A 12,066-nucleotide genomic window follows, 5' to 3' on the forward strand; every position below is an offset into this window, starting at 1 on the left:
CCTTTTTTGAGGCAGCAATGTCTGCAAAAATAAATCACACTACTATCTCTGTAATTACAGGGTTGCATGAGACAGCTGAGAAGCTAAGCAACATGTCCCCCATTTAGGCTTATTCTGCTGCATAGGTAATTAATGTTAGGCTTTTAGGCAGAGATGCAGTTTTGGACCTTTTTCATTCACAGCTGTGTGCCCTATGGTTGATCCACCTGAGAACGGGATGGGAGGGTGGGGGGAGGGAGAGAGGCATTCTCAGTTGTTTCCCAGGGGAAGAGAGCTGGGCTCCTGGTGCGAAGTGCCACCTGGAGGGCTGAATGGAGCTAGAAGGATGACAGTCTCCCAAGAATTGCCAACTACTTTGTTGTTAGAAGACCAGACCCCATACTGTATCATCCTGGTACAAAATGCCCCTCGTGCTCCAGCTTCTGGCTGGGGCCAAATGGTTTTAAACAAAATGTCTGATTTGCCTATCAACTGACTCCTCTTCAACCTTTTGAAGCTTTAGTAGGGTTTTTGCCTTTTGTCATTCCCCTGCCCCTTGCCCTCCCCCCACCAGCCCCCAAAGAGCGCTATATATGTTTTTTAAAAAAGTGAATTACAATAATTATTTTAGAAGATATCTGATGGACACTTCCTGACAAGACTGGAGACATCCTAGTACTCTGCAGAGACGGGGATGGGAACCACTCTTGTGGACTAGGGAAGTGCCTGACTTGAAGAAGACGTGAGAGGGCACAACAGCAGAAGGCGTGGTCAGGGCCTTGGAGAAAGGCATGTTCAGAAAGGCTTGGGGACTTGGGGTTTGGAGGGAGGAGCCATTTCAATCCTACGGTTTTGGGCAGTACCACTGAAATAAATCCAAAGCTGCAATATAAGTAAGCTTTAGTAAAAGAGGGGCAGAAAGCAGAAAATGAAAAAAAAAAAAAAAGCTCAACTGGTATGAGATAACCACAATGTCCATCTAAATCAAATGAAGGTGAAATTTATTATCTTTTGGTAAAATCCTTATCTTTTAAGTTATCAGGGAAGTTTGCCTGATTGAAATGTTTCTTTTTAAGAGAGGCAGTTTCAATGCACTGCTGAAGGTTCAGCCACTTTTTCTGCTGTCGTCAAGACAACCACCACCTGACCCAAAACCTACAGTATCTTTTGAACATTTACCAGTTCCTATTACATTTCTCAGCTAATTATAATTAATTCCCCTCTTCTAAAAAACTAAACAACTAAACTAAACTAAACCAAACTAAACTAAACAACTAAAACAGAAAAATAGTATAATCTTATTGATGACAGTGAAAAGAATCTGGTATTTACATAAAGTGGCAGACCCAGTGTTTTGAGACCCAGTGTTTGGTGAGTGAGCAGATATATATATATGTGCCATATTTACACTCATTTCCATTTTAAGATTGTACGTTATAACATTTATTTAAAAATATACAACTATATAAGAGGTCACAACAGACCTTAAACTTACAAGATTAAAAAGGTTTTAAAGCTCTAGTTATTTGGACTTTCTCTTTGGATAGAAGGCTACTTTAAGAAAAAGTGAAGAGAAAAACATTTTAAAAATTTCAGTGATGGATATGGATATTTTGGTATATTTTCAATGTAAATGCAAACAAGCTGAAAACATACCCCCTATCTCCACTTAGGCCCAAATACTGAATTGAGGGTAACTTACAAAAGCTTTGTAATCACACGACTGGAAGATAAGCTTTTCTGGGTGATGCTGCCAGTACTGTACCGGGGTAGAGGCTGTGGCTTCATTCGGAGGTCGCAAGGTAATGGAAGGTTCTCCCCAGTCTCCTGTCTGAAAATGACATTTATTCTAGAGGCAATATGAGCAGTCAGCAAAGTTCATTCCCTGTAGCTACCCTGAGCTCACCTTACACACAGGTGCTGTGAATGTGCCAAAATGCATCTGGGTGTCTTATGTGAATATAAATACTTTGGTTATTACATTTTTATATGTATTAGCATATCTCTCAAGGCTGAGTTAATTTTTGAGGTGTGGAGTTGAATTATTCTATTTTTAGAATGACATCCTAAGCTAAGTCACTTTAAAATAAAACACGAAGATATTCATAAATGATTTACTAATCACAATTTTCCATCACAACAGCAAAGGACACACAATCTTTAAAAGAATTTTCTGTTTTTAAACTTGACTGAAATTTTTAGTTTGAATTGCTTTCACATTCAGAACACACAGTTCTATAAATTTCAGTTCCCAAATATGACATGTACTAGCCACTTTGAATAATTTTAGATCTCTGGAGAAATGGTAGTGTAAGCATGATGCTAAACAAAATTTAAAAGAAAAATTTACTAATGGGTGACACTAATTTCTCTCATCTGAATTTAATTGCCCTGATTTAATGACGCTGTCTCGGATGGATTCAGCTACTTTTCTCAGAAAACCTAACGTACCAATGAAGACTAAACAGTGAAATGCCAAGTTCGGTCACATGTACATAGGCATGTACTTTGAGGATTCTGATTCACAAATACAAGCACATTCCCAAATGATGGTATATCATATGATACAGACCTAAAACAGGAGGACCTCCCATCATTTCATTCATCATTTTCCATGAGGTTAGCCTCAACCTGTTTCATCACTATAATAGCTTAATGTGAGCATCTATAAAGTCAAAGGCCAGTGTTGGCAGGTATTTTCTGGGCTCTACTCTGACTTACATACTACACATGAGATATTTCTTACTCTTTCTCCTGGGAAAGATTTGGATTTTTCCAAAACTCAGTTCTTTGTTCTCAAGTGGACATAACTAAAACTAAATAGGGAGATTTCTAGAGTGACTCTCTTCTAACCTAGATTTGGCTATATATAGAACTATGAGAAATTACTTGTCTCAGGAGTTGGAAGAGTGTAAAAAGGTCTCATAAACTCCAAAACCAAATAAAACCTTGGTTAGAGAACAAGTTCCACAGAAGTGCTAGAAAGTGTGTTGACACACTGTGGGATTTCTTAAGGAGAATTTTTAAGGAGTCTAGGACAAGAATGCAAAATTTTGGATGCAGGTGTATGTTTTGGGAGAGAAAGGAAGTTCTCTGCTTTATTAAATTCTTTGAAAGAATCTAGAAACTCCAAAAGATTAAGAACCACAGTTCTCTAGGAATGGCGTACATAGGGTGCATATTTTGGGGAGAAGAACTAGCTCTCCAATTTTCTTTGCGCAGTTTGGACTTACATTAGGTGACATATGAAGTAGCTGCCAATGATAAAAAGCCCTTTCTAGAGGACTTCAGTAACGCACAGGCTTTTTTTTTTTTTTTTTTTTAGCAGTGGAGTGCCTGAAGCTTTTCTCCTTGAGATGGGTCACTTCGAATCGCAGAAGAGCAAAGTTAGCATCACGCTATTTCCTTGGCTTCTCACTGTAGTTAGTGTGTGACCAGTTGGAACTCCTTCGGCTTTTCTCTCCCGCTCTGTTCTCAGCCACTCTCCACATTAGTTTTGTTTTCATGGCTGATTTACTTTTACATTGCTTAATCCTCCTATTCCCTGTCTGTTGGTATTTTTTATTTTTGTACACATTTATGGGGTATATGTGAAATTTTGTTACATGTATATTGTCTGTTGGTATTGTTAAGACTTTACTTGCCATATTAACTTTAGCATTTTTGTCTGTTTTATTATCCATCCCTGACTCATTCTTGAGTTTTTCTTTTATATTTATATGAATTTTTAGTTTGTAAAAGTGATAACTGACTGCAATTCTAAAATTAGATTAAGTTTTTCTTTGGCTTCTTATTTTGATTTTTTTTCTTTTCCTTCTTTCTCAAATGGCTGGCTCTTTATTCTCTCTCTGGTCTTTATTTCATCTGGCTGTAACTTACTTTCAAAAAACTAGTATAAAATTCAAAATATAGGATACGTGGATTTCAATATCATTTTGAAGCTGAGTGTAATAACCTTTAAGTGATAACAGCTTAAAACTCTGGAAACATGCAGCTATGGGTTCTTAAACAAAAGCTTTACCCAAATCTATCAAATCATCCTCTAATCTCCCCCATTAAACTTCTCCCTCCTTCTCCCGCTCCCTGGATAAAGCAACAACAACACGGCAAACAGGTATTGTACATTTAAGTCACAGGTAACACTGTTAACAAAACAACAGAAGTTTGCATGCAACTCCGTGGAATGATACAAAAGGAGGATCTGGATGGCTTCCAAAGATCCTTTGATCCAGTGTCTGCTGATGTGACAACTCAAACCAAGCATCAGATCTTCATGTGAACCCTATTACAGTTCAGCAGAGGTAGACCTTGGCCAAGCTCAACAGGCAGTTTTCAAAAAAGTCTGAACACGGCATGAGCTGGTGGTGCCATGAGTTGCAGGGCCAGGGCTGGGAACAGGGCTGGGGATGGGAATGAGCTGGGGGAAGCTAGGGTTATGAAAACATTTCACGTGTTAGTATATTAAGCATGCAAATCATATGCAAATTCATTCTCTAATTGTTCCATTAACTCACACACTTTTATAATTAAACTTTAATGTGAGTTCCATACATTTAAAGCCAGAGCTACAGCCAAATGCTGATCCAAATATTTACATCATCCACATAAGTTGTAGCAGCCATTGTGGGAATAACAAGCCCCAGCACATACATTCCAATCTCGGTCTGGAAATCACTGAAATCCCTTATTTGATAACCACTTGAAGAAATTAGTGGAACATCCACTTAAATCTGTTTAGACAGCGCCATCATCTGCTCTCCCATGACTCCACTTTGTCCAAAATCACAAACCACTTGCTTTGAATTCAGAGTGATCTGATAGGATTTTCCCTAGGTGCTAAGGTGGGAGATAATTACCAGGAAAAGAAATATAATCCTTATTTCATTTTCTTTGTGGCCTTCAAATATTGCTTCAGTCCAAATATTGTCAAATTCCCTACAGGGACTGACTCTACCTTTCTGGAAAGAGACACTGAATTTTATCAGATTTAGTGCTATTTCCAGAAATTCATTTTGAAACAGAGGGAAAAGTGTTCTTAAGATTGAATTTATTAGAAAATAAATTTCTTTTCCGCCTGGAAATTCATCAACTTCTCTCCCCACCCCTGCCTATTTTTTTTTTTTTAAACTTAGATCTAAAAGTATTTAGAGGACTCAATCTGTAGATGTTAATTCTTCTTTTTGGAATTAATTTAATGGGAATGGATGGACTCCAACAACTGGACTTAACATTACACTGTCGTAAAGGACAGATATGACCTTGGCCCTTGGCTGGGATTCAGCTTTACCTGGTTGACTCCCAGTAAGAACAAAAGAGTTCAGAGAACAAGGGTGCCTTAGGTCTCAACCCTCCTGGCGGCTGAATTACAGCAGGAATGAGCTATGGAGGAATTACGTAGAGTAGTTACTATATGGAATGGAAGAAGAGGTCAAAAAAGAAAGATTTTTGCCCCATACATAAAATCATTTTGAACTTTGAAGCCTAGTGTTAGGTCTTGTTGACTAGTACATTCATATCTACATAATATTTGCATCTCCTCAGGCAAATATTTTTAAATTTAGTAATTTTCCACTTAAAAATGCTTATTAAATATTAAATAACAGACCTAAGAAGTCTTTTGCCGCAATAATGGTTTATAATCAAAGCTTATTTTTAATGAAAAGCAGACCTAAACACAGCTAACAACGCAATATTTAATTAGAATAGCAAAATGAAGTAGGAAAAGTTTAGGGTAGAATTCTGTCATATTTTACATTATTATTGACACAGTGGTCTTTGAAAGGATTCCTTAAGTAATCACAAATGAGAAATCAAAATGATTCAAGGTACTCCTAATAAATGTCTTCAGGCTATCTCTTTGGCACTTAAAATATTTACAGAAAATCTTTCCTTTAGGTTCATGTATTTGAAAGATCTTAATATTCCAAGAATTTTGTCATGGCTTAAAACTTCATTTATTTGGTATTTATTATTATTTTTTATATGTATGCTTAAGGCCTTTTTTTTATTAAGCACACTAAAGAACATCAATTAAACCGAGGAAAATGTACATCATTAGCTCTCTTCTTCAAATTCAAATAAAAACTAAACTTCTAACATAAAGGAAAAATAATTTGAGATTAGAATTTTAAATGGAGAATTGATTCTGTGTAACACGTGTTTGCAACTGCCAACTATAAATCTGTAGTCTGGGTGAGTCTGAAGGACTATAATTGGGCCACATCTAATATAATGTAATTAAATTAAACATTCTCTTATACCAACAACTGAAAAATACAAAAGCATCAATGGGATTTAGTTAAAAAACAAAAAGCTTCACAAAACTCTATACAGAGATTTTTACTGGATGGCAGATTCCAAATTGCAGCTTTTAAACTTTGCATTATTTCAACAGGTGGTAAATAGCTGCAAATTTTTAGTTCACATGCACTGGACACCTACGGCAGATTCTAAAACAAATTGTATCAGGTAGCTGTCTCCCTCCAAAAGGGAAACTGAATATTACATATTCTATATGCTCTGAGAATACAAAGGAAAAACCCTTCTCTATGTTATTTTCTGTCTTTATTATTATTTATTTTTCCGAGATGGAGTCTCCCTCTGTCACCCAGGCTGGAGTGCGATGGCACAATCTCGGCTCACTGCAACCTCCGCTTCCTAGGGTCCAGTGATCCTCCTGCCTCAGTCTCCCAAGTGTCTGGGACTACAGGCATGTGCCACCACACCTGGCTAACTTTTGTATATTTAGTAGAAACAGGGTTTCACCATGTTGGCCAGGCTGGTCTCGAACTCCTGGCCTCAAGTGATCCACCCGCCTTGGCCTCCCAAAGTGCTGGGAATTACAGGCATGAGACGCTCTACCAGGCCTTTATGTTATTTTCTTCTTAAGGAAAAAGTTTCCTAAGGATGTCAGTAGATAATTAAAAGCCATGCTTACAACTTACTTTTCTAACATTAATAGAAAAGTATGGCATTTTCCAAGCCTTGTATTATTCTTTAAAATTTTTAAAAATTAGGATTTAATTGATTTTTAAAAATAGAACCTTTAAAATCTTTTCTATGAGGACTGCTCCCACCTACTTGCTTATAAATTTAGATCTGAATATTAACAAACATTAGTCTCAATTTCTTCAGAACACTTAATGAAAAACTAAAATGATTTTAAAGGACAATTATTGTTTTAAGGTTTTACTTTCAATAATTATGACAAATTTCAGAGATGGGCTACCCAAACATACATAAGATATATGTGATTACATTTACTTTCTGTAATCTCTAAGGCTTTGAAGAATGCTACACACAGCTCTATGCTTATAAATATGCATACATATATTTGAAAGTGAATGTAAGGAAAAGGCTTCCCATAAACATTCACACATAATGAAAGCAGAATGTTGTAGTTGTTCTTTCAAAAAATCTTCAAGAATGAAGAATTCTAGTTTGATCAAATGCAGTTGGTTATACTGAATTTGTTCCTTTAGATGAAAAAGAGCAGAGATGGCTACTTATGAACACATAAAAGCTCTGGTTAACATTTATGAGTCCAAGAGGAACTGCTGGGTCACGTGAACACCAGTACCAGGCAATGTATAGACACCACGGTCCTCAAGAGCCAGAAGTCCCATGCACAGGAGTACATATGTGCCTGATGCAGCATCCCAAAAGGCACTTCACAAAAATGCCCGTGGCATCCCTTCACATGCCGCCCCAAGAATTCTGCTCAGTGATTCTCAACCAAGTGTCTCAACCTCTCAGACAGCAGGCTATCCAATGGGAGAAATTCAAAAGGGTGTGAAAATAAGAATAGTATTTTAAAATATGGAACATAAAACCCCAAACATTTAAATGTTTATTTTCCAAATAGAAATAAACTTTCTCTAAAGTATGCAAAGGTGAAATATGAACATTTGAAAATCATGCAGCTCAGAGTAAAATGGGTCACGATTTCATACAGTTTGCAAAGATCAATTCAGTACTGTCAAATGGAAAAAGGCTGAGAACCACTTTGTAGCTGCAACCGTGCCTCTCCCAGCTCACCTCCCCCCACATTTGCATGAAATGTATACAGAATAACATGCAAATCATACTCAGAAATTTCTCACAAGTGAAGCACATGAATCTTTGAGAATCATTAGACACAAAGGGTTGAAGAGTCCATGAATATGGGGAGGTACAAAATGGGGAGGAATAATGCTGATATATACATGTGTGTATATATATATCAATTTACCCTTTTCTTTTTCCTGTAAAAGCAAGTTAACACAGACACCTGGAATGAAAGCCAAAACTCACATGGGACATATTTTAACCATACACTTTAAAACCAAGTATGTTTCTTGTTTTAGGACAATGTTTGCACATCAACTAATCACAAGGCACAGTAAATGAAGTATAATAGACAAAGAGTCTCGGAGTCACCAGACATTACAAATTTTCTGCATTGCCAGGACACAGTACCTATAGCTGTTGACAACACTGTGCAACACAGTACATAGCGCAAGTTCAGGAGAAGAAAAGAACCATTTGTAACCTTACATTATGAACCTGATGGATCGCTGAGAAAGGAAATCCTGCGTTCTGATTCGTCCATATTTCACAGACAGACGACTGCTGATATAAACAGAAAACTATCTTATCTTGTCAATATTTAAAACATGGCAGCTACCAAGGTAGCATCCAGGAAGGAAAAGAGGAAAATAATAAAATGCAAAGAATCATATTAAAAAAACTCAAAAAATGTTTTAGGGTGCTCAAGGTTTAATAATTGACTTCCAAGTCATTCTTTTTGCTTTAAAACATTTTGAGTTGACTAAAAAAAATCATTTATGCATTTATGCAAGGAAAATTACCAATAAATTCATGCCTTGGAAAAAAGCAAACTGTATTTTATATTTGCCGGAAAACCAGAAATACCTTCCCCCTTCACGTCACTACTTTCAGAGGATAAATATTTTCATCAACTTCAAGAAAAACAGGAAAAAACTTTTAACACAGGTCCGATATTTTTATTTTCTTATCTTCAACGACCAAGAGCAAACAGTGCAATAAAATGACTTTTCCTGATTTAGTCATTGCTCTATTTGATAAACCTAGAAGATATTTATGCCTCCAGAGTTCTTACGGGCAAAACTCTGTAGTTAACAAAGGAAGACGTGTCAGCTTGCTACCCAGCACTGGGAGGAGTGAAGGAGGTGGCAGGAAGGAGGCTGGGGCAGGGAAGAACTGAAGTCAGGGAAATTCAGTTCTGTTCCTCAAGCAGAAACCCTTGGGAACAGCATTTGTGAGTCTAATGATTCAGCTCCATAATTCTGGCTCTCCCCCACACCATTAATAAGATAAAGTTATCAGTAATGTTTGCTCAGAACCAAACACCAAACTAACCAGCATCCCTTCCCAGGAGTTACAGCAGAAACCTTCAAATAGACTGACTGAGCTCTTGGCTTGACCCATCCCAAGTTCTGTTCCCGAATTCCATCATTCTAAAAGGCACTGTGAAATTAAATCACAGAAAATGGCAGAGCATGTAAACTTATTCAGCAAGCTCTGTGAGCATCTTTAGCATTCACAAGCAGTCCGTACAAAGATCACTGCAGGAAGAAGGCAAGCACATAACCATAATATGGTTAAGAGGCCCGGCAAAGAACTGTATCATCAGCAAACAAATGATAGAAAAGAAGGCTTATCCCTAGCTAAAAGTTTCCTCACCCCAGAAACGCTCACCAGCAATTTAACACCTCTCTCTCTAGTTACAACTGCATCTCCACACACCCCTACACCTTTGCTTTCCATGTCTTCTGTTAACCAGAGGCTTGCTGGGGATGGACCGTCAGGAAGATAGCCTTCTGTTAAGGAAGTTAGATCCCCAGGGTCTGACCAAAGGCACTTCCAAACACCTTTCACTTAAACCAGCTCTGCTATCCTCAGTTCCCTCTCTAAACTTCATGCTATTTTATACATCCATAGGGGGTTCTTCCTCTTCTTACCTTTCTAGCAAGTTCAGTCTTAGACCCATTCACTCTGTTGGCCTTGTCTCCAATAGCTGTCACCTGATTTGAATGTACTAACTCCATGCCTTAGCTGGATTACCATCTTAAGTGGCATCCTCACCCAGTCCTGAGCTAATTCTTTACACAAATCACATCTTCTGCAACTTTCACACACTTCTAGTGTTAATCTAGTGCTAGAAGTGCTTCTAGCATTTCTAGTGTTAAATAATCCAGAGACCACCTGTCATCTGATAGATGAAGACACAGACATTTAAAGAGGTGAAGTGGCTTGCTCAGGTCACACAGGTGAGTGGCACAATGTGTCAGCCTGCTGGGATGGCTAAGAAGGAGTGTGAGCCTGGTACTGATGTCACCAGAAGGCAGAGGGCCCCTCCAGCTATATACAGCTTGGTTCTACTCACCCTGAAATGAACAGAAACTAAAAATAAAATCCTAAGCCCCCTCACCGACTGAACGGACCCCCTTGTGGCCAAGGGGACCCCAGAAAAACCTTAAAATTTAGTTTCTGACCATGATGGGATGGGAGGTGAGACAAGCCTCATTATACCTCCTCTCTTTCATGGTTTAGACACAACAACTGATCGGAATTAATGTTAAAATAGACATCATAAGAGTGACAGAACAGTCTCTTTGTGGCAATAAGATACCAAATTATCAACAGGACCCGAGGCCATGCCAGGCAAAGGTTAAGCCACGTACCCCTATACCTAAAGAATAAACTATGTTCCAACTGCCACAAGGTTTTTCTTTTTTTCTAGCAGCTAAACAGGTACTGGCCTTAAGAGAAGCAATATTTAAACAATTTGCAGCTCCACCAGATGCTGATTGACCCTTAGCCCCTGCTCCACCAGCCATAACTACAGCTGGACAAGAGATTGATTCAGTAACTTTATCCAAATAAGATCACTGACCATGGACTAGTTCTGGTTGGTCTACAGAGATTGCACACTTGTGTGCCTTCATGTCCTGAAAAGCCCTTCTGATGTATAGGGCTAACCGTAATGTATCTACATGTTAAGTCTCCAACCCAAAGTGAACATAGGCCACATGTTACATGCATGTTTGTTCAATACACATGTGTCAGGACCACCTTCATGAATATTCACAGCTCTTGTAATACATTGAATATATGTGTTTAGCTAACCTGTTCAGCATAAATCTTCTACCCTAAGCCCTTTTCCTTCGAAGTACCTGTCTCTGGGGTCTTGGTTGGAGGTGCTTCCCAGCCTGCAGGATGGCCACCTTGCAGGCTGTAACCCTTTAGAAGAAATAAAGTCTCCTCTTCTTTACTAAATTCATATATATATATTTAAGTTAACACAAGTATATCTAAATGCAATCAGTTCATGGAACAGTCTTAACTGCACTGGGGTCCAAATACCAAAAAGTTGTTTTAGGTTGTTTTGGTTACTCCCAAAGGGGCCATGCCCAGTCTGCCTGCCTGATGGGCACAAGGCCATTTAACCTTTTGGGCAGACTGCATCACTTCCTGGTCACTTTGAGTCATGAAGACTCCATTTTGTATGAAATCCAAACTCATATCTGATTCAAACTTTTCCTTCCCTCCTTGTGTGTCAGTCTTGGGGCTTAAAAAGCCCAGGGTGGGTAAGAGAAGCTCGGTCTGTGCTTTGACTTCTCCTAGGAGAGGTGAGGGCGGGTGTCATGGTCTACCTTGAATGTTCCCTGCCCCAAGCTCTACCTACTTCATGTGTTTAGTTGGGGAGGAAGAAACAGGAAAAGGACGAGGTCTCTTTCTTGTCTGGCTGTTCCTCTGGCAGCCGCCACTGCTTTTCAGCTAACGTTAACATGGTCTCCCATGTGCTCTGCGTAGCAGCTGCTCCAACCTAGGTTCTCCTGTGTCCCCGTGTGATTTCTTTGGAGAGCTCTTCTAGGATAGAGGGCAGGTCCTCCCACTGCACAGTTTCTGCTGGCAGAAATCTGCCTCTAGCTTGACTTCTTCCAACTCTCACTCAGCCCTCCTAGGACACATGCATGCCCCCTGAGGGGGACCCAGGGGGACAAACATAACCCCAGACTCCTTCTGCACATCCATGTGGCCCACATGACATGGACACACATC

At 38.8% G+C, this 12,066-nt stretch overlaps 1 protein-coding gene across 22 annotated transcripts in view; it reads right to left on the reverse strand.

Moving 5' to 3' along the window:
* The window catches only part of ANKS1B (ankyrin repeat and sterile alpha motif domain containing 1B), a 1,252,139-nt gene that overhangs the window by 63,738 nt on the left and 1,176,335 nt on the right, over nucleotides 1–12,066 (reverse strand). For 9 of the 22 annotated variants that reach the window (XM_009426057.4, XM_009426053.4, XM_024348229.3 and 6 more), the window contains 2 exons: nucleotides 8,515–8,589; nucleotides 1,682–1,810 (listed from right to left, as the gene is read on the reverse strand). In XM_009426057.4, the coding sequence (XP_009424332.1) occupies nucleotides 1,682–1,810; nucleotides 8,515–8,589 (204 nt within the window). The remainder of the gene's footprint in view (nucleotides 1–1,681; nucleotides 1,811–8,514; nucleotides 8,590–12,066) is intronic. The other 13 variants (XM_001150610.7, XM_009426061.4, XM_009426058.4 and 10 more) reach the window with 2 other exon arrangements.

The sequence above is a fragment of the Pan troglodytes genome, chromosome 10, assembly GCF_028858775.2.
Source record: "Pan troglodytes isolate AG18354 chromosome 10, NHGRI_mPanTro3-v2.0_pri, whole genome shotgun sequence".
Classification (NCBI taxonomy): domain Eukaryota; kingdom Metazoa; phylum Chordata; class Mammalia; order Primates; family Hominidae; genus Pan; species Pan troglodytes.